The sequence below is a fragment of the Apodemus sylvaticus genome, chromosome 15 (genome assembly GCF_947179515.1).
Source record: "Apodemus sylvaticus chromosome 15, mApoSyl1.1, whole genome shotgun sequence".
Classification (NCBI taxonomy): Eukaryota; Metazoa; Chordata; class Mammalia; order Rodentia; family Muridae; genus Apodemus; species Apodemus sylvaticus.
Genome location: NC_067486.1, coordinates 73,986,112 through 74,009,461, shown reverse-complemented (window position 1 = coordinate 74,009,461; position 23,350 = coordinate 73,986,112). Strand labels below are relative to the sequence as shown.

The 23,350-nt window shown below is 37.0% G+C and overlaps 1 protein-coding gene across 2 annotated transcripts in view; it reads left to right on the top strand.

The window, feature by feature from the left end:
* Positions 1-23,350, top strand: part of Il1rap (interleukin 1 receptor accessory protein) — a 139,473-nt gene that overhangs the window by 94,642 nt on the left and 21,481 nt on the right. For both annotated transcript variants that reach the window (XM_052158748.1, XM_052158749.1), the window contains exons 4-7: positions 2,607-2,793; positions 15,320-15,485; positions 17,956-18,027; positions 21,642-21,768. In XM_052158748.1, coding sequence (XP_052014708.1) covers positions 2,607-2,793; positions 15,320-15,485; positions 17,956-18,027; positions 21,642-21,768 — 552 coding nt within the window. The remainder of the gene's footprint in view (positions 1-2,606; positions 2,794-15,319; positions 15,486-17,955; positions 18,028-21,641; positions 21,769-23,350) is intronic.

The following is a 23,350-nucleotide window of genomic DNA, read 5'->3' as shown; positions in this document are numbered from 1 at the left end:
CCCTTGGAATCTAAAACTACAATCTACAGCAGCAGCCAACCAAACTTTATCAAATCTATCTTTGTTCTTAAAATACCTATGGGGCTTTATTGTTATTTCCATTAAAGTTCCCATTTCTACATATAAATGCAGATGTTTGCACAAAAAATTAAAATACCTAAATCCACAACTGGGCTAGTTTTCACAGTCCTCTTTTGTCACCAAGCCATGATTTGTTTCCTAAAGTCATATATAGGGCATGGATTTTTTTGTTTGTTGGTTGTTTGGACTTTTTTCTTTATTTAACACAATTTTCTACTGTTTATTGGGGATGTTGGTATCAGTTTTAGAGGCTACAATGCTGAAAATATAGTCAGCAGGGTGGAGTTTCATCCCCACTGCTTGCCTTACATACACCCATCTTCTCTCCATTCTTTCTTCTTCCATCCTGTGTCCTACCCTTCACTTATAATGGAGTAGCTGTTTTGGATGAAGGTCCTTGTATATGACCTAGTGTGCCTTAATGATATCTTTACCATTTAAGCACCTTTTGCAAGGATAATAGAGCCCCAAGTTTCTCTGAGCTAAAAACTTAACATTTGAATTAATGGAGGCTATTAACACACTTCATCCTTTAATAATTAGTAAGCCTGATTTCTTTCTCTATTATGGATGTAAACTCTTCTTTGACAGAGACCTAAAACAAAGTTTTGATAAATGTATGTTATTTTATTAGGTGAAAAGTGTCTCATCTCTATTTAAAAAAAAACAAAACAACTTTGGATCTTTGGAGCATCCATGTAGTCAGGGAAGTCTCCTTTGTAATAATAATCTTAATGAAAGAAACTTCAGATTTATTCATGGGCTTCTAATGAGCATCAGATTTCCATGTTCTTATTATCTCTATCCAAAAAAAATGCTATAGATATGGGCATAATGCTGATTGTATTGGAAAGAACATTGGGTGAGAGAGAGAAGAATAAAACCTTTGCTACTGTTTAGCTGGTGCACTAAGGTAGGTTGTGTACAAAGCTAGAGCTTTGGTATCTCTCCAGGATCCATGTTCACTGAGCTCTTTTTCATCTTTAACAATTGCTAATCCTTTAACATTTCCCAGGTGAACATTGGCAAAACTTTGGTAAGGAGCCATTGCGTTTCTGCTTGGCATTTGTCTTTGCTGTGCACCTGGTACTACTGATGTCTCTGCCATGCACCTAGGGATGCAGAATCTATATTCGTCTTTCACTGACTATATTCACCGCTCTGACTAGAATGGACTGTTAAGCCCTACTTACAGCATTCAATAGCCTTCCTAGCCCAGAAACGCAAAAGATTCCACATTCTTCCACAAAACAGCATGACCAAGCCTGTCTTAACAATAGCCTTTATCTTGTACTAACTTCTGTCTAGTTACTTACCTATGAGAAATGGTAAAACACATGACCAAGGAAACTTAAAAAAGGACACATTCAATTTGGGGATCACGGTTCCAGATGAGAACCATGACAGCAGGACATGAGGGCATCATGGTGAATCAGTAGCTGAGAATTACTGTCTTGAGATCAGAACCACGAGACAGAAAGCTCTGAATAGTGGGGGCTTTTGGGGCCTCAAAGCTCACCCCCATTGAGACACCTCCTCCAGTACACCTCACTTCTTAGTCCTATCTAAATAGGTCTATAAACTGAAGCCAAGCGTGTGAATGTAGGAGGCTATGAGGTCCTTCTCATTCAAGCTTCTAGATAGGTTAGGGCATGTTTAAGGCTTTGGATTAGATGCATTTCCCTGTATTTTATTGCTCATATTCTCATATTCAAATGGCAATGTTGAAGTTACATCTTACCAAGATTACACATGATTATTATAATAAGGTAATTTTGAATTATTATACATTTAATTAAAGAATATCTAAGGTGCTCACTATCTAGGGGGACTAGTGCAGAAGTACAAGCTAGGGTTTAGAGAAACAGAGCCTGGCAGAGATATGGCTCGGTCTGGACAAACACTGTGTGCTTCCTACTCTATGTGAGATGTTTCCTCTGCTGGTCTCTGACTTTCACATTTGCCTGAAGGTACATTCTACAGTTTTGAAAACTATGTTATAGTTTTCTTTATGACTCTTTTGTTTGCTTTTGCTATTAATCTCCCTATTTTCCTGACTGAGACAACACTGGATAGACATTTGGGGTTGGAATTGGCTCTATTTCTCCTTTATAGATGTCTAATCTTGTAAAACAACAACAATTCTAAAACTTACTGACCAGAAGCAAAAATCCTGGAAACATGTAATTTTCAAAGGTTGGTTGTACCCTTAAACATGCCATCCTTACCTTTGCCTTAATAAAAATGTCACTACTGACAGTGTTCTGAATAAATGCTTTCAGTATACATTGGAGGTCATGGATAGAGTATACAAACTTTAATGCATTAACAGGAGACATTTATGTTTGCTTTTTAGTGTATGGTGCTATGCGGTATAGGAAATGTCTCAGTGAGTCACTTAATAATCACAAGAATCCACACATATAAAGAAGTCCCAGCTATACTAAATCAAATAATTGATTTGGAGGCAGATTGATCAGGGAGGCAATTTAGCCTCCCTGATCATTGCGTGTTTGTCTTTTCAGGAACACAACTTACTGCAGCAAAGTTGCATTTCCCCTGGAAGTTGTTCAGAAGGACAGCTGTTTCAATTCCCCCATGAGACTCCCAGTGCACAAGATGTATATTGAACATGGTATTCATAAGATCACATGTCCAAATGTAGATGGGTACTTTCCTTCCAATGTCAAACCAACAGTCACTTGGTATAAGGTAAGAATACTAAGACACATTGGTTTTGTTGTTTTTTTTTAATGGTAATGTCTAAATGCCTGTGAGTTAAATGGTAACATTAATAACACTGATTTTTTTTTTATTCTTGAACCTTTTGATTTCTCCATTAATACCTTTATACAATTTTTTGCCACTTTCTTGTTTTGTTCTGTTTCAGAAGGAGTGGTGTGGGTTGCTTTGCCTCAGGTTCCTGTTTCTCAACTGATGTTCTTCAGAGTCCCAGAACTAACTACTCAATTTCTGTTAACTCTTGAGGAACATATTTTGAGTAATGCTGCCCACTTCCACTCACTGCCTTGTGAAGTCAGAAGGTGCTGATTCGTGACGTGAATCTCAGCTCTTTGATGAGTCAATACTGCAATTTATCCATTATGTGCACTCTGTTGATTGCCCTCATTTGTGGGTATTATCCCTCTGTGATCTCTCCCACATCTGACTATTTGGAAAGTGTTTTATCCAAAAATGTGAATATTGGAAGCGGACACCTGTGGGGGCTGCATAGCCTTTGACTCTCATGGACTATCCATAGATACCAAACTGGAAAACTCAAGCACAGTGTACAGAAAACTGTATAGGATGAGTTCTCAGCAAACTAAGTGAGACAAACAATAGCCTATGGGCATCTATAGATTCAGTGTTTGGACAGAGGTACAGAAGAAAACCATTGTTGGTCAGACTTCTGAGCATGATTTCCTCAGAAGAAACACACATTGGAGGTCATGTATAAATATTTTAGTACCTTAAAACAGATATTGCTGTTTGCTTTTTAGAGTGTCCTAATTGGTGTAAGAAATGTCTAAGTAAGTCACTTAATATTCACACGAATTCACACATATATAGAAGTTGCAGCTATATTAAATCAAATGCAATGAGCCTGACTGATCATTGTGAAAAGATAGTGAGTGGAACTTAGGGCATGCCTTTGCAGAATCAGCAACTAAAGGCAGAAGAAATTTTATTCCCTGAGACGAGTCACAGTCCTTTAGCAAGAAGTTCTGCTAGGCTAGAGTGGTTTCACTGTATTTTAGAAATAGCCAGAGCAACAAGAACTAGAGTGCAAGGCTAGAAAGATGCCTGTCTACAATGCCTGAGGCCTTGAAGTTTAATGCCTGGCCTATTGGCCTTGGGGGAGAAAGCCAGTGGAATTATAACAGTACAGGGAAAGAATAAAAACAGACTTGACATGAGGGAAGAAAAAAGTGGGAACAACTCAGGGTGGAAACATTTTGAAGACTCTCTCTTAGTATGAATATGAAACCATACTCTAAAGTACAAAAAGGCTATTTTTACCTAAAAACAATCAATAAGAAATTCAAGTTCTATTTAAGTTTCATGAAATAGTTCTATTTAAGTTTCATGAATAAAACAATAATATTTTTGCAGCAAGGAAAGTTTTCCAGAAAGCTGTACTATTGGTGATTCTTAAAAAGCAGGCATGCATCAGGAAAAATAAGATATATGAATAAACAGGATGCAGAAATAGAATTAAAATGTCCTAAAGTTACATCACTTATTGAAAATTTAAAGGGAAGAAAATTATTTTACATGTGAAGCCAAAGTAAGAGGGAAAATAGCAGCAAACACAGGCGTGCATACATGTATTCACATACACATAGAAATATACATATGCATACACACACCACATGTACACTGAGTGGCACAATACACAGGCACATATATGCATACACATTCACATATGAATACACATAAGCATAACCCCACATATATGCACATGTACTCATGTACATACCACATACATACATATGCATGCCCAGCATACACACTAGTATATACACACATATGCACAGGCACATGGACAAACACCACATAATCGCAGAAAAACACACACATACATGCATACGTACATGTGTACACACAGACATGCACAGCCAGATATAGATGTAAGCACATGCACCCATACAGACCCATAATAGGCACACAAGAATGCATATGAACACACATGTATATACATGACCAAATAAATGTGCATACAATCATATACACACATGCACATAAACACACATGTACACCTGTTCCCATGCTCAGAGAATGTACAGCAGCTAAAGATTGGCAGAAGGTAAAAGAAGGAAATTTAAAAAATAAAGAGATAACAGAAACAGGAAGGCTAGAGTGGTTACACAAATACATGAGAAAGAAGATTTTAAATCAGTATTACACAGAGAAAATGGACAGTTCATAATAGGGAAAAGATCACGTATCCAGAAGACATGCAACAGCAGAAGGATTTCTGCATTATAATAAAGTTTCAGAACTACAAGACGTTCTTAAGAATTGTCAGAAATCGAAGGGCAGATAGACAAATTCCCAACGACAATTCATCTGTTTAAATTCTCTTTCCTGATCAATTGTTAGTAAAATGACTTGGTAACTAACTATAAAAGCCTCCTGTGAGTTATAGACAACCTGAAATTTAATGATGGTAAAACTTTTAGTGGATTTAGTCCAACAAAGTAATAATGATAGTTTCACATTTTAACTAGTTAACTGGGGAAATCAGAGTAAGATCTTGAAAACTAATAAAGAGAAATGAGAATTATTCTCTTTCTGAAGGTAATAATATTGACATGGGTTTACAAAATAGAACAGACAAAAATGATTTAATAGAAGCAGTTCTACTAATAAATTAACTAATCATGGTAGCTTTTAAATATAACTCTGCAAAATCCAGTTGATAAATTCAAGCATAAAGCATCCATTACCACCAGCATCACAACGTGATTGACAATAGCAGTCTTCCTTCTGATCAGAGAACAATACTACTTAGGGTGTTGCAAATAGGATAAACCTGAGGCAGATCACTGCTGTTTAAAAATACAGAGAACATAGGAAGGCCCGGTACTACATCATGAGTTTGAAGTGAGCAAAAAGAAAAAAAAGTATGAGTTTATAGTCCTCGTGCAGGGTTCTCCTGATGCACAAGGGGAAAGTACAGAATTCAAGAAAACACATAAAGCTTTTTAAAAGAAAATGAATCTATATATCTAAGGATGGACCTACACAGACATGTTAAAATTATAACTGAAAGTGAGATAATTTTTGGAGAGTTTAAATAGTGTCTACTTGGGTGGGAAATAGTGAAGGAGCTGTGATTGACAAGGGCTGTGTGGAAGGCTAACAAGTGAGGTTTGCAGTAGTATATTCCTGGTCTTGCTTCTGCTTGCAACGGTATAGACTCTTAAAGAACCCAGCTAATTCATATAGTTATACAGGGGTTTCCCTATGTTTTGTTGTCTGCTAAAAATAACTAGGAAAATAAGGGAGAAATGGAGGGATTGAGTGAAGGAGAAAAGAAAGAAGAGACGAGGGGAAGAAAGTGAATGGGAAGAGGAAATTAGGAGGAAGAGAGACAGAGAGACTGAAGACAGGACAACCAATCGCAAAGCACATGCCTCAGCTGAACAGTGTTCCACATACTTCATAAAAGAGAGCAAGAGAACATCAAAATATTCTCAGTGTGGGATGCAGATGATATCAACAAATTAGAACTTTTAAGTGGGGCAATGGAACTTTACTTACATTGCAGAGAGGGACTGGGATTAGTTTAGAGATACACACAGAATTCTTTACAAATGAGAGCATTAGTGGGATAATTTTAACAGGTTCACATCGATAAATTAAACCTCCCCGTGGCTCTTGTGGAATTGTCCACTCACCTGCCTGCTTCCCTAGTTCTTTTCTTATTCACAATCTACCATTTCTTCTTTTCCTATTCTCCACACATTGCCTTGGCCTAGGAATCTCTCTTAGAACAGACCAAAATTTACTGTCATGAATTGTTCTCTCATTTATCGCTGTAGACCCTTACCTATTCTTTCATGCCTAGTTTAATGTCACTTTTTACTAAATTCTTTTGTTGTCGTCTTCTAGTCACATACATATACACCAGATAAACATAGATCAGTTCACTGGAGTATTCATAGAATTGGGTTTAATGTGATAAATGAGATATAATCTTAGTTTGGTGAAATTTCAAAAGGAAGACACAATTCAACACAGATGCCATGTAGGCATGTAGTACAATAGGCCACATGTAGGCAAACACTCAACATGTAAATAAGATTAAATATTTTTAGTTATAATGTTGAATTGCATAAAGTGGAAGAGAAAAATTGCTCTGATTTTAATAAGGAGAGCTTCTGTCCTATGAGACAGACCACTTGACTCTTGAGTACTTCATATCAAATTATTCAAATTTTTGGGTTTCCTCTCCTCATGAATGGAGGTAGTATTAACCAAGGTATGAGTAAAGGGGGAAACTGGAGGAGTCAGTGGTGGTCTTAGTAGCTGTCACAAGAATCTAAGGTTGTCTAAGACATCAGGGTAGCAGACAGATAAGCAGGCAGTGGTTGTACAAATAAGGATCTGAAACTTAACAGTTCCACTCTGCATAAAGAGATGGATGCATCTTTGTGACAGTTGGAGCATCAAGAAGATGAAACACACTGAGAAAGGGTCTGAATCAGTCTTCAGAGAGTCTGCATGCAGTGAGTGAAGGTATAATGTCTGGGTATTGAAGAAAAAGTCAATAATGCATAATGATTTCTGAGGCAGACTCCTCCCATTCTGTACATCACTCAAAAGATAAACATAGGTCACAGGAGATAGCTAAGTGGGTAAGCTTTGCAATCATGGGGGCTTGCTGTGGATCCCCAATACCCACATGAAGTGCTGCTTGTATCATGAGCTCACAGATCAGAAGTGCTGCTCCCCATCTGTGAGCTCATCGGGACTGGTATAATCTGTAGTCTTACAGGGAAACCAGGCTAGGTAAAATGGTGGGCTTTACATTTAGTGCAAACATATTTCAATGAATAGGGAGAGACTTGCACACAGGCAAGTGCATCTCTCATACATACATGTACAAGATTATGTGTACACACACATATAAAATGTACACACAAATATGAATAACTACAAACGCATGCAAACATCCACATACACACAATACACACAAAACATACTTGTAAATACACACACATATACAAACACACATACACACACACACACACACACACAGTGCAAACTACCTGCTTTCAAAGAGAAAAGACAACTAGACCACAGCTATCCTTTCTATAGTTTGGTTATGGCAAACCTTCTGCTAATGTGTGTTGCACTTTTCTGTTTTTGTTGTTCATTTCTCTGCCTGTGACTGGCACCTTTGATCTCAAGAATTCTGCTAACTTGGGAGCAAAGATTGAGTTTGGGAAAGATATATTCTCCTACTCTGGCAGCAAGACTGAGATTTGGGATGGGTTGATTCTCCTACTGTTCGATAGGAATCCTGATGTTTTTGTTTTCTCTACCTTCTGCAGATATCCTCAAATGTCTATAGAAATTCATTCCTCAGTGGAACTCTGTAACCTGATTTTATTTTATTTTTTTAAAAAAAATGTCTTCTTAGGTAATAGAAATACATCTTTGAGGCTTAAAAGTTACATAATTATAATCAGTTTCACTAACTTGCTTCCCTAACACCTGCAAGTTGAAGAATGTCCAACAGAGAAGGGGAAATGGGTAGCTTCCACTTTAGTAATAATATTTGTATGTTAAGTACGCTGTTACCATGTTCAGTACCCATCACAACCCCAAAAGATAGACCCATAGACACAGCTAATAGCTAGGAAATAGAGGGCTAGGGTACAGGGTCTGTTTCCAAGAGCTTGTATTTTATTCTCCCAATGCTCTAAGAGTGTACAATGTGCATTTCTTGGATTTTGTAGTTAAGAACTATGTTAGTCAACATTTCTGAGCTGTTATGGCGTTCCTCATCTAGGCATCTTAAAGGAGCAAGGTATTAATTGTGGCTCATGGGTTCTGTGGTTTGAATTCACTATTCATGAGCATTATTGCTTAGGTGTGTGACAAGGATAAGACAGCATGACTGAAAGGCAGGGCAGAGGAAAGGTGCTTAATATGTCACCCAGGTAGTAGATGGAAAGACAAGAAGGGATCTGGGAAAAAATAATCTTGAAATGCAAGCTACCAGTGACTGACTGACTTCAACATAAGCCAGCTCCTGAGAAATTCATTGACGGATATATGCATTGATGAAGTTAGAGTTCTTGTGAGCCAAACACCTGTCGTCAGCCCATCACCTGACAACCAAGTCTTAACACATGAGGATTTGTGGGATATTTTTATGTAAAAAGCCTAAGCACAATGCTGTTGGGAATTGTACCAAATGTCACCAGGCTCCAAGCCAAGAATCAACCTTATGTGTCAGGAGGCCATACTTTAGCATTAAATTCCGAATTTATTCAAAAGTCCAAACTGGAAGTGGATATGCCTGGGATTTCAGTCCTGTTCTGCATGCTTTGTAAAATGGTTTCCTGTCTAAGAATGGTGTCAGAAGGGAGTCTGATCCAGTTCTGTGTGATTCTAAAATCCTTCTAAGACTGATGTAGCAAGGAAGTCTAGTCCCTTTTAGAGCTCAGGGAATTATAAAGGAAAAGACAATGTTGGAATATATATTGGTCTGTGAACTGCCTGGTGGGACTTAGCAAATTCTGGACATAACATGGATTCCGAGGGACTGATGTTAAAGGAATAGAACACCAAGTGTCTCCATTTCTGAAGTGTGCAGAAAAGGGATAAAAGCGGACCATTCCATGTCTTTCTTTGTCTGTCATCCTATTTTCTTTACTCTAAGGCCTCCCTAATTCAGGACTTCAGTGGTTCTGCCATGAACTTATTCAGTAAATTTGTCAAATGAGGCAAATTTTGTAACTCCTCATTTGGAAACTCCTCCTCAGCGCACTATGCGCTGTAAGTGATTTACTGAATTCCAAATAGCTAGCTAGTCAGAGAACTTCTGGGTGGCAGTCTGGATGGAAGTGAGAAAATGTTGGTTTAGTCACAGAGATGCCACCAGACAAATAACAAATTCAGAGATAAGTGTGCTGTACTATTATTATCATTATTATTTTATTAGATTTAAGTATAGACTTGTGTTTTCATGCCACTGTGCCTTTCATAGAGCTGAATAATCCCCCCCCCCTTTATTGTATGATTGGGTATTTCAATTTTCATTTTACAGAGACTTGGGAAAGTGAGGTCAGTTTTCCTTTCCTCCTGAGATGGGGGGGGGGGTCATTCCATTGAGTGTTTTATATGTTTGAGTAATGGTAACTGCAAAGATCGTCCCTGCCATCAAGCTGGTCAGACGTAAGTAAGATTACAGAAAGCTGAATGTCTTCATGCCCATTCTGATTAAGTTTGGCATAATACCCCCACTTCAAATTTTTTAATTGCAAAAGAAAATTTTTCCACACAATAGATTCCTTTCTCCAAACTTCTCACAAATTCAATATAAAATAAGACACTGCTGGTCATATACTATTTGGTAATGTTCCTCAGAAAATATGTAAATTATTGTCTCTTATTTCTGTTAATTTACCCTGTACTGAATTTTATATCAACTTGACATGGACTAGAGTATTTGAGGAAAATGGCCCTTAATTAAGAAAATACCCACACAGGATTGGCCTACAAGGCCACCCTGTAGGAGATGTCCTTGACTGGTGATTGATGTGGGGTTACCTAGTTCACTGTGAGTAGTATTCCTGGGCAGGTGGTCTTGGGGTGTATAAGAAAGTAGGGTAAGTAAGCCATAGGGAGCAAGCCAGTAAGCAGAAGCCCTCCATGACCTCTGTATCAGCTCCTCCCTCCAGGTTCCTGCCCTTTTAAAATTCCTGCCCTGAATTTATTCAGCAACAGAGTGTGACTTGAAAATTGTCATCTGAAATACTCTTTCCTTCCCGAGTTGTTTACAGTCATGGTTTTTAAAACAGCAATAAAAACCCTACCTAAGACATAACTTCAGGAAAGAGCATTTATAAAAACTTGCCACACCCAGACATCTTTAGGTATGGCATATACTTTTAGGAAGTATCTGTGTGATAGATTTTGTGTTATAGAAAGATGGCATCAGTTAAAATGGTTTTTCGTCTTTTTCCTTTCTCAGTAATGTGTGTATATGGATTTTAAACCTTTGGTATGAAGTTAGCATGTTCATATTTTGAGAGCTGCACACTTAGCAATCTGTGCAAGAGTTTGTGGCAATTTTTGCATGTGGTTTTAGGACTCCTTTGGATTTAAAAATTTACTGTTTGAACTGAAAATCAATTTAAATTGATATCTTTGAAACCTTGAAGCTTAAATCAGGTCAAATGAATCATCCTCTGTGTACACTGAGGAAACCTTATTCATAACTCATCATTGTCTCTTTAGTGGTTATATCTTTGTTCTGTGCTAAGTCTCAGCTCTCTCTTCCTTCTTTTCTTTTTCTTGAACATCAATCTTAGAGCACAAGCCTGGGCCAATCCACACTGCACTTAAAAATTGATTGAGTAATGGATTTTGACTGCATTGTAAAACTTCATAAAAATGTATGCCATCTCATTTTTTATTATTATGTATCTAGCTCTTAACATTGCCTGGCACAACACAGAAGGGACATTGTAAATATTTATAAATATTGAAAGACTGAGTTCTCTTTATTGGAAATGACTGGCTTATGAAACTCTTTATAGAATCAACAAAGTACAATTATTTTATACCAAGATTTTCATGGATTCATTGCTTCCGCAGCTATTCCTAACTATTCAGAAATTGCAGCTTAAGCTCTTTTTATTTTTATTCCCATTTCCTCATGTCTTCTGGAATAACTTTCCCATATGTAATAATAATCCATATACTTACCGCCACACATTTTCTTTGAGCTTTAAACTGTAAAATATCAGTGATGACTTCATACATACTTTTGATCATGTAACATAAATATTTTGAACTCAATATGCTAAATATTGACCCTATCATGGCCATAGAAGACATAGTGCTCGTCTACCTCTCTCTGACTCAACTGGAGTTAATTACCCAGAAAAAGAGGAACACTGTAGGAAACCTGCCATGATAAAGCAAATTAAATAGTAACAAGTAGAAAAAAATACTCTGAGAATGCAGGAGAGTTCTTCACTCTTCCCTCAGTCCAGGGTGTTCTCTGTGTGTCTTCATTTCCCCCCTAATTACTGTCAATATTTTCCATATCATTTTAAGATAATGTAATGCCTCAAATTAACTTGTATGATCCACTGGTCTAAGGACCAAGTAACTTTTTGGAATGCTGGGAGTTGTAGTTCTTAGAAAATGATGCCTCATGGGAAATGCAGTGACCTATATAGTAGCCTATTAGTTTTTGTTCGTAAAAGTCCCCTAACATGTGTCTCAGGGCCACTCTGCTGGGACATCTCAGGGAGTAGTCCTGACAAAAGTCAATCTTTTGGCCAGTATTTAATATTTAATAAGAATACTTGCTTCAAATTTGACCCCAAATGACAGAATTGGTTTTTCTCTAGCAAATCTCAGGATTAACAATATAAAGCAAATCTTTCTCTAGTAAGATTTTTTTTCCCACTTTCTTACATAGGCTGAATATCTATTTTAAAAAACTCACAAACAAAGAATGCCTTTTTCCAGTCATATTTTCACATGGATCCTTTTGTGGAAAAGACATCTCAAATAGAAGCTACTCTTTTCTTGATTGTGACATCATCCTACACACAGCCTTCGCTTCCTCTGATACATATTTCCTCTCCAGGATCCCAGAGTCATTTCCTGTATTCTTTCTTACTTATATGTTGTGGTTGGTTGCCATAGCAACCATTATGTGGTTGACAGTTGCTGTTCTATTTAACTTCTTCTCTTTGAATTGAGAATGAGGAGCTGATCAGCCAGATACAAGGACAGTTTGCTAGCCACACAAGTGTTTACTCCACTGAGAAAAACATTCACTTAGTGCTAACTAGTTTCTTGTTTTTGAAAGCCCATTTTCTGTTCTTTGTGTACCCAAGTATTTGTTCATGACAGTTTTCTTTAGAATTCTAAACAAGTATGTCTGAAACCATCATAAAGATTTCTTCAGGAATAGTTTGTTTTCTATAAAAGAAAACCATCTATCTTTGGGATGCATATTGAAGAGTCTAGAGTTGGGGTTATTAGTATATATTAAAAATATCCAACTCAGCACTACAGGCTAAAATTACTATGTATTTGTAGTACAACCATGTGTCCATAGACCACACTGCACATGCACATATTTAGAATGAAAACCATTTCCTTACTTTCCCTTTATAAAATGCTATAGGCCTAACAACTGGAAGCAGATTTTGTTATATTCTCAAAGACACTTTTGTCAAATTAAGTAAAAATATCTGCCCCTTGGTGCTGAAGAGTATGCTTTTCAGTTTAGCTCTAACTGTAAAGACTGGGAACATCACCCTGTTAACTTAGGATTTACTTTGAATATGGGATAGATGCAGGGAATGACACATACACAGGAGTATGGTATAGATGCAAGGGTATGGTATAGTTGAAAGGTATGGCATACATGCAGGAATATCATAGATACAGGGCATGGCATAGATGCAAAGATATGGCACAGACACGGAATATGGCATAGGTGCAGAGGTATAGCGTAGATACAGTGTATGACATAGGAACAATGTCTAGCACAGATACACAGGTATGGCATAGATACAGGGATATGACACAGATGCAGAATATGGCACAGAGATGAGTAGAGCATAGGTACCAAGGTATGGGGTAGATGCAGAAGTATAGCATAGATATAGGGGATGTCTTGGGAACATGTGTATAGCAAAGATGCACGGGTGTGTCATAGGTACAGAGATATGGCACAGATTCAGGGTCACAGCCTAGGATGAGGACATGGAGTCATGTGGAATTAAAAGCAAAAGCTTTGAGAAAAATAGATTTTGATTCATGATTGAAACCCATAGCCCTAGGTTCAAATTCCATTCTTGGCATTCCCAAGTTGTAAGACATCATCAGTTACTTTGACAGGTCTTTGTTTCCTCATTCATAAAATAGGATAAGAACATTACGGGCTTTGTAAGTTTGGGATAAGATTCTGGTGAGATAATACAGTGCATGTAAAACACAGGTCCAGCTGTAATTTCTATAACCCCGGCTCTTGAGTGAACTTGTCATCTTTAGCTCTGATTCCAGCAAGAAGCCTTAGTTGTACAGGCTGAAAGAGTTTTCACCTTGCCCTGTGCAGGCTAGTATGCCTCTTTATCTACCTCATTTCTATTTCTATCAGCAAAACTGGAGCACATTCAGCCTGATCTGCCCACTTCACGGGGATTTAAGAACAGCTAAGTCAACAAAGGAAGGAGCGCTATCTTGCTACAGTTCTAATGAAATGTGCGGCCCAGTCAAATAGAGTCCTAGAGACATATTAAACTCAGCCAAAACCACATCTGACATGAATTGATTATAAGGTGTCAGCCTTTATGACTTCCTACTTTGTGGTAACCTTGTGGTGCTGACGTGCCAATTCTCCAGACAGGCTGCTTACCCAGCAGGAGAAATTGATTGAGAAAACGTCTTACCTGAGCCAGTATCAGTTTCCTTTGATCTACATGAAGCAAAACTGTATTTCCTGTGACAAAGTCTTACAAAATATATTTCTTATGGTAAATGTCACCTTTCAAAATGTACCTTCCAGGAATTGAAGTTAAATAAACATAAGCACACAGGACTTCAGGTGTTACGATGTGAAATATAAGAAAATGAAAATAATCAATAGAAGCCCTAAAATGTAGACTTCATATCCTTAAAAATAATACAATATTTTGTTATTTATAAATTATTAATTTTTAAAGGAAAAACCAAACAAATTTGTAAAGCAAATATTTAAAGTGGATTTTGTTACGTATAATATATTGACTTTTTGATAAAATAAAGCTTCATACCCAGAGACTAAGCTATAAAACAGGACTGTGTTTATTTTGTACAAAACAGTCAAGTTTTATATTTTAAACATCAGCTGCTTTATATGGAAATATGAGTTAGAAGCAGACATGTTTTGTTGAGTCTTTATAAGGTTCATACATTTTGGGATGACAGATAAAAGTAGGGATGTAATAAATTCCTTTTTGAGAAAAAAAATGCAATAAAGAGAAGAACACAAAATGTATTTGAAAATGACTAACAGAGAAATTCAGTAGAATGACCAAGAATACCAAAATTAGTTGTCAAAACTGATGTGAGGTATCCCAAAGTGACTAGATTCCTGACTGAACTGAGTCAGGGAGGAGCTACAGGAAAGGCCCATGATTACTTCTTAAGGCAGGTCTTGCAGTCATTCATGTTCTCAGTCACTGTTGCAACATCTTAACTGTGCTGTATTATGAAAGAACTCGAAAAATGAACCCAAGACAAGAGGAAGCTTGATTTTGAGGTCGTATCTTGACTTAGAATTTCAATTTCTCCTCTGCATGAAAATTAATTGTACTTAATCCTCATATCTTTGAAAACTAGGAAACAAAGTAATATTGTCCAGAGTCTTTACTCAATAGTTTTGGATTTTTAAGATGTTCTGTGAAAAATAAGATGTAATTTATTTTTGCTCGTGTTATGTGTGCACTTGTATATAAACAGTGAACTGCATTTCCTTCCCTAGGGTTGTACTGAAATCGTGGATTTTCATAATGTACTACCTGAGGGCATGAACTTGAGTTTTTTCATCCCCTTGGTTTCAAATAACGGAAATTATACGTGTGTGGTTACATATCCTGAAAACGGACGCCTCTTTCACCTCACCAGGACTGTGACTGTACAGGTGGTAGGTAAGCATGGCGTGTCATTCACAAGTGTGTGACACAAGGACACTGAGTTAGTTCAGGCTCTTAATGGCTTATCATACATAAGTATGAAAATTCTATTGTAAAAAAGATACAGAATTTATTCACACTCTATCCCCAGAGCCCGTAAGCATGTCCATGTGAACAGAAACCATCGAGTAACTGCTGGTAAACTTAGTGCAAACATGAATGAATGGCGAATGTGCCAGGCAATGAGAACACAATGGAATAGATGGATATTCGTATTCTACCATGGCCATCAGTTGGTCACATGACTTTGATTCAGGTTTCAGTCTTAGTTGCATAACAAGACAGAGAGAGAAAGAGAAGAAATGGTGGACTATTTTTGAACAGGTTTAAGTATGCTTAAGTATATTTGACCATATTTCTCCATACCCCATCTTTTATTATATGGGAACACCACTTAGAAGTCCTATAAAAGTTAGTTAAGAGATTCTAAGTCCCAACCTCTGTTCATAAATTTTTCCTCTAGTAAATCTGCTACCAGATTCTAGATAAATTACCAAAAACAAGAAAAGAAATAGAAAATTACAAGCTTTTAACACAACACAAATAAAACCTAGACTGACCAATTATATAGCCACTTTGCTTGATTACTTTTGAGTTGGTAATTAATTCACACGGAAAAAAGAATAGATTTAGAATCTGTTTTAGGGCCAGGCAGTGGTGGTGCATGCCTTTAATCCCAGCATTTGGAAGGCAGAAGCAGGTGGATTTCTGAGTTTGAGGCCAGACTGGACTACAGAGTAAGTTCCAGGACAGTCAGGGCTACACAGAGAAACCCTGTCTCAAAAAACCAAAAACCAAAACAAAACAAAACAAAAACAAACAAACAAAAAATAAAAAAAAGAATGTTTTAGAAGCCAGATAAATTATATAGCATTATATTCACATCAGCAGTTGTTTGAAATTTATTTGCTTATAGTATGTAGTTTTATCTGTATTTGCTAAGATAATAATGGGTATTGTTAGTCACTGATTTATAGATATAAAAGTTGACAGACATAGACAGATTGTAGAAGTCATTCTAAAGTAATTTTCAAATGATATGAGTTCACTTTTTAAAACCACAACACGTTGAGTATTTATTTAACTTCACTAAGAGGTTCTTGAGTATAATTTACTTAATTTGTATTATGTAATTTATTCCTAACAATTGTGACATAAATTTTATTTACCATATTTAGAGTCATTTAAAAATTATGTTTAAAAGTGAAATATACTCATGTATATATGATTAATATATGGAGAAATCTGAGTAAGAACTTGATCAGTCTATATGCTTTGAAATATTCTACTAGGTTGGAAGAGATAGCTTAGAGCTTCAAACCACAGGACCCAAGCCATATGACACCCTTTTCTGGTCTTCATAGGCACCAAACATGCATGTGATGCACAGGCACACCTGCAGACAAAATATTTATATGCATAAAATAAAAAATAATACATTTTTAGCAGCACTCCGCCACAAAAGTCTTTCAAGGTACTTTAACATATATGTACAAAACTTACAAACAGCAGCATTTTCATGCATGGACATTTGTCTAGTAATCCAATATCAATAAGTCAGACATATTATTAAGAAGAGGAGTGTCCTTAAACTTTTCATGGAGGTAAGCATTCACTTACTATTGTTCAAGTCCCATACTAGACTTTATGAACATTTGGGGGAAGAAATACTTGGATAATAAGGGTGACTGATCAGCATGGTTTACAAGTTGATAACAGGTAGTTCCACCTGTCAAATACTGAAATAAAAGTAGCTTAGAGATTAAAAGAGGAATTAAAAGAGAATAAGATATAAAAGCACTAAGATGGCAAGAGAAGTCTATGTCACAAGAGCATAGGAAATCAAGAACACTGATAAGACAATCTACCTTTCTGAAAAAATCAGGCAATTCAATATATTTTGTTGGGATTCTTGCAAAAGAAAACCTGTTTTTCTGTGCTCACAACACATCTGTCATGAATTATGTGACGCGTCCACACCAAGCAATTCTTCAGTTCTTTGAGATGCTATCTGTTTCCTGCAGTTTGATTCATTTTGATGCTAACTGCCTGGAGTTAGCACAGACCCCACAAACTAAGAGCTTCATCTTCAGAGAGTCAGAGGAGCTTACATGCTCTTGGATCAGGAACTGGGGACTAAGAGTAAACAACAGGGCACTGTCATGAAAGATGCTCGCACCACCCAGTAATATAAAGGGCACCCATGAGTTCAATGTTAGCAATAAGTAATAGCGTCGAATACAAACTTTCTATTACATCATGTTTTGTTTATTTTCAATGAGTGAAGTCCAGGAATTAAGTGTATATTAGACTGTAGGCCTTCACAAGAATTGACAAACTATGCCAGGAAGTTGAACAAGTCAGCCTCAGAGCTTCACATAAGCCTAAATGATTTAATACCCTTGTTTTGCATTTCCTATCATAGGCTCACCAAAGGATGCGTTACCACCCCAGATCTATTCTCCGAATGACCGCATTGTCTATGAGAAAGAACCAGGTAACTATAGGTGTGCTTCTGAGTTCTGGTTAGATTCTCTTGATTACAAGAAGGAAAACAAAGCTTGGTATGAGACAGTAAAGATTAAATGTAAGGAAATGCTCAGATTTAAAGTGAAGCATGATCGAAAGCCACAGCATACGAGGATCAGCTCGCCATCAATCTCAAGGCGGCCTGGGAGGTTTCGCTTCTCTCTCAGGGTCACATCCTTTATTCTCTGCTCCTCGTCTTCCTCTGTGATCATTGTAAACCTGACTTTACTGAGGGCTGCGGTTTGCTGAGGCTGTAATAATAGCACAAGGCAGCTTTTAAACCTCTGCTTCCTCTCCCAAGCATGGAACAGGGAATCAAACCTGGGGGCATTATGTTAAAAACATTTCCAGGAACACAGGATTTAGGACACTGTCTTAATGATCCTCATGCTTCCCTGGGCCACCAATAAGATTTTCGTAACCTTTTAATCTAAAAAGAAATCATAAGTTACCAAGGAAGAGACTATTTTTGTTCTTTTGACTGAAAGCCTCCTCCAGGAGAGTAGAAAAGTCGCAGGAAATTCTAACACATTGATATCATCTTCTGTACAGTAAAACCATCCTAGACACAATGAGAAATGTCGAAGTGTGGACTGAATGTTATAGAGCCAGAGAATGTGTGGCCAGATTGCCAAAAACTGAAAGTTCTCATGTATAATTTACCTTGTAAAGAGTACAGGGCATGTTAAGAGGGTTGTTCAACCTCAGGTAGACTGCACTTTTTAGCGTTACTATGGGATTTAGTTCAGTGTAGTAATCTGAACATTTTTGCCACTGCTAAAGTGGAATCTGTCAGTCTCCCAAGTATGCTACTTCTACTTAGCATGTCACATATCCCAGCACTCTGAGAGGCAGAGGCAGGCGGGTTTCTGAGTTCAGGGCCAGCCTGGTCTTCAGAATGAGTTCCAGGACAGCCAGGGCTATACAGAGAAACCCTGTCTCGAAAAAAAACACAAATCCAAAAAAAAAAAAAAAAAACCAAAGAAAAACAAACAAAACAAAACAAATCATCCTGAACTCATGTTGATTTTCTCTTTCTTAGTGAAACAATAGTTTCAAAGTCTATAGGGAGGAGTTAGAGAAGCCACACATTGGAGTAGGTCTGGAGTAAATGTCAGTCTGTCAAACCCAAGATAATTAGAGGTGTCTTCAGAGTCCAGGTGATGGTGAACCAAGAATATTAGCAGAAAGCAGAAATATTCCCAGCAGGCTGGCATGAAAATTCCAATCCAGGCCAAATACTTACTTAGTTCTTACTAACAATTTGATCTACAAATAATCTTTAATATGTAGAACTGTCAGCTTTTGCTTCTGTAGGGCATTAATTTTTAAAAGACTTTGTGGTATTTGGTTAAGAATAAATACCTAGGCAAAGAAAAACTTCCTTGGGAAAGAGGGAAGCTAGAGGACCTTAGGATATTTTTTAAAGTTGTAGGTACTAATTACATATATATATACACATATATATATAGTAGGTACTAAATATGTGTGTGTGTGTGTGTATGTGTGTGTGTGTGTGTGTGTGTGTGTGTGTGTTATGCCACTTGGGATAAAAACGCTCCTCATACCAAAAAAAAGCATAGACTATTTAATAAAAACCCAAGTATCAGGCATGAGAAATCTCACAATTCAAGTTGTTGGGCAGGAGAGTCCAAAAAACTCCCCATACAATTCAGGCTTTTGCTGGTTTCCTTGGTCCATCTCAGAAATTGAAAGTCAGGCCTTATCACTGACCATAAAGCACACTTGGGACTGAGAACTTAAAGGAATCAATCTAAATCTAGCCTAGACATTTCTTTCCTGAAATCTAGCTCTAATAATATGGGAAGGAGATACTCAAGTATCCAATAGAGAGAAGGGATCAATAGCCCTATCAATCGGTAAAGCCCATGAACTATAATAGCAGAATAGCAAGATCTAAAAGTACACTAATGGTACTTATTTGATAAGGCTAAGTAATGGCCACCTAAATTAGACTTAAAGCCTCCTCAAGAGGTAGGAATATGCCTGGCTCTGTAGACATAGGCAACTGGCAAAGCCATCTAATGTAGAGGGAAACCTATTACTACTGCCATGTGCCTAAACCAGTATAGTTTGTAACTTCTGTCTAAATACTCACAGCTAGATGTAGCAATTGGCTCTCATCATAGAAGCTTGTTTGTATAGCAGACAAGGACATACTGATCCAAATGTAGAGGACAACTGAACATGGGTTGCCCATTGCCAGTTGATACATCTACAACACAGTCTCTTCATATAAGGCTCAAGGAACACATACACATATAATGATACATCTTTAGCTTTACGTAGCTGTTTTGTAGACTCCTCTACATCTCCTGGCTCTTATGCCCTTTCTGCTTTACCTCCATCAATATTTTCTGAGCTTGAAGGGGAGATGCAGATTTCTCATTTAGGGCTAGACACACTCATCGGTCATTTATATTCTTCAGTGCTGCAGTCATTGATAAGTTGCCCAATATTTCAGAAAATAACATCTACATCCATACTCATTCAAACAATCATGATTAAATTCAGGAGCCCATGATAAAAAGTAGGATGGGAATTGTTTGGGAAAAGGTATTACAGAGAGTAGAGGGGTGGTGTTCATGGCAGAATGGAAAGAAACAAACTTCATTACATAAGTATATATGATTTTGGAAGGACACAAAAGGAATACAGGAAAACCTGGACAGGTATTTATTTATACCAAGTTTACAGTAATTATGCTGATCCTGACCCAATTGTTAGCACTATTATCCCTGTTGTAAAACATCCTAGTGACCTAAACCACTTCAGCCACCTAGCTTATAATTGCTATTTTAAACTAAGCTTCTGAGGGTTTGGAGAGGAGGATTCCCTGGCCAGTTATCTTAGCGAATAAAATCACTCTATCCTCTTTGGACAAGGACCCATCATCTACAGACCTTTATTGGTCAATGCGGTACTTAGAAGGAGAATAGCCACCACTCCAATAGGCTCATATATTTGAATTCCTAGGACCCAGTTTGTGGAACTCTTTGGAAAGAATGAGGAAACGGGATTATGAGCTATGGCTGGAGGTGGGCTTTGAGTTTTCAAAAATCCTATGCAATTCCCAGTTAGCTTTCTCTGCCTCATGTTTTTCCATGAGAAATAATCTCTCAGGCACTGCTCCAGCACAATGCCTGTTGGCCTGACACCATGCTCCCTCTTACGACGATCATTCACTTTAACCCTCTGGAACTATGAACCCCAAATAACTTGCCTTGGTCATGGTGTTTTATAATGGCCGAAAAAAATATAAAAGAAAGACACAATTTGTTAATGCCTTCATAACAAAATAGCAGAATGCGAAGAGGTTTGGCCTGAAAAGAATATAGTCAGAGTCCTTCTGACATTTTAAAAGACACATATTTAGTTTTAAAAATAGGTGCCCTTGTAATTTCATGTGCATTTGTTGACTTCTCTTCTTGGGTTTATCCTTTCATGTGTTTGGTGTTATGGTAGGTTGCCTTACATTAGAGAATCAAGCATATATAATCACATGAAATATACAGATTGATGGATTAATATAGGTTAACTTCATCTACTAATTTGTTTTAGGAGAGGAGCTGGTTATCCCATGTAAAGTCTACTTCAGTTTCATTATGGACTCCCACAATGAGGTCTGGTGGACCATTGATGGAAAGAAACCTGATGACATCACTGTTGACATCACTATTAATGAAAGGTATCTTAGCTGCATTCAGGGGCTCCAGTCTGTCAGTCTAAGGTCTTGATAAATACTATTCAATGTACAAGATTCTTATTTTTCTTTTAAAAATTTAGCAAGATTTTTAAATCTTCAGGGGCTGCAGTATCAGTAAACTTGCAACCCAATTTCACACACTTATCAGATTGTGTGCCAAGGCTTAGAATTACATCTCCAGGCTAGATATCTTCATCACAATGAAGCCACAGAACAGGCACCAGATTGTCTTAAGCTCAACAAACTTCCCATGTTTCTGATTCTCACTTAGAAACATAAGGAGTGTATCTTTCACATGAACAAGTTGAAGAAGAAGGAGAAATGTTGATTCCATGAAAGTATAGTGTTATCTTTCTCAGTCCTTGAGTGTGGGTCTAAATACTTTGTCTTACATATATATGTTTGTCTCTTCTATGAAACTAACCATGCTTTTCTTATCTTCCCCTGATACTTGAGAATCACTTATTAAATATTAACTAACTACATTCTTATTCTTTAAATTTCACTTTTAAAAGCAAATGTTCAGAAATCCCAAAGAGCTAATTTTCAAAAGCCAAATGGGTTTTGAAATACATACCTCTCTTGATATAACAAATTGAGTCATTTTATTCTTAAGTAAACTTGATATTTGTAAGAATTTAAGAAAGAAGAATGTACAGGTCTCTGGAGACAAAAGATTTCTCTATAAGTACAGTATAAATTGCTAGAGAGAATTGGTTTGCTCCAGAAACTAATAAATCACAGTGGTCACAAATGTGACAGAATAGTTTTTAAGACCCTAAGTTTGGTCACCTTGTGCAAACAGATCTTAAGCTAATTGAATTTGTACAATTGAAACCTATTTCTTTCCTAATAGTAATGAAAGGTTTTGTAGAAATTATAAAATGTCTACTTTGAACAGCCTCTTTCCTTATTTAGCTAGCCCTCATTAGGTAGACTGTGACAGACAGATCTGGTGTCTAAACAGTGTCTGATAAATAAGTAATAGAGGAGGAGAGGTCATTACAGGAGGAATTCTTAGGAGATTCCTTCAGTTCAGGGGCATTAATGGATACTCCACAAAAGAAACAGCATTCAAATTAAACTTGCTTAGTTAAGACAGGCATGGAAAGCTGGAAAAAGGAACATTGTATACATAGAATTGGATGTTTGAGAAACACAGAAGAATTGATGACAATTTTAGCTTGAAGTCTCAAGAGACAATTATTGGTCATTTCAGGAATGCTGAGAATTGTGATTCTCATCTTTATAATAAATGAATGTTTAAGATAGTCAAAACTTGTGAGTCTACCTTGCTGTTAGTGAGAAATATTTGCAGTATTCCAAAGAGCCGGAAATTAGCATGGAAGAAAACAACTGAACCTCTAAGCCAATTTTTATGAATGACAATAGGTCTAATCTAAAGGAAAATAAGGATATTGGTCAACTAAGGGAGGGATTTGTTTAGATCCCACCCAGACAATTAATTCAAAGGGGATTAAATAAAGTCTTACTCTTAAAACACAAAATACTTGGTCTTAGAGTTACTGGAGTTTGGATATATTTATTTCACAGTTCAGTTTTC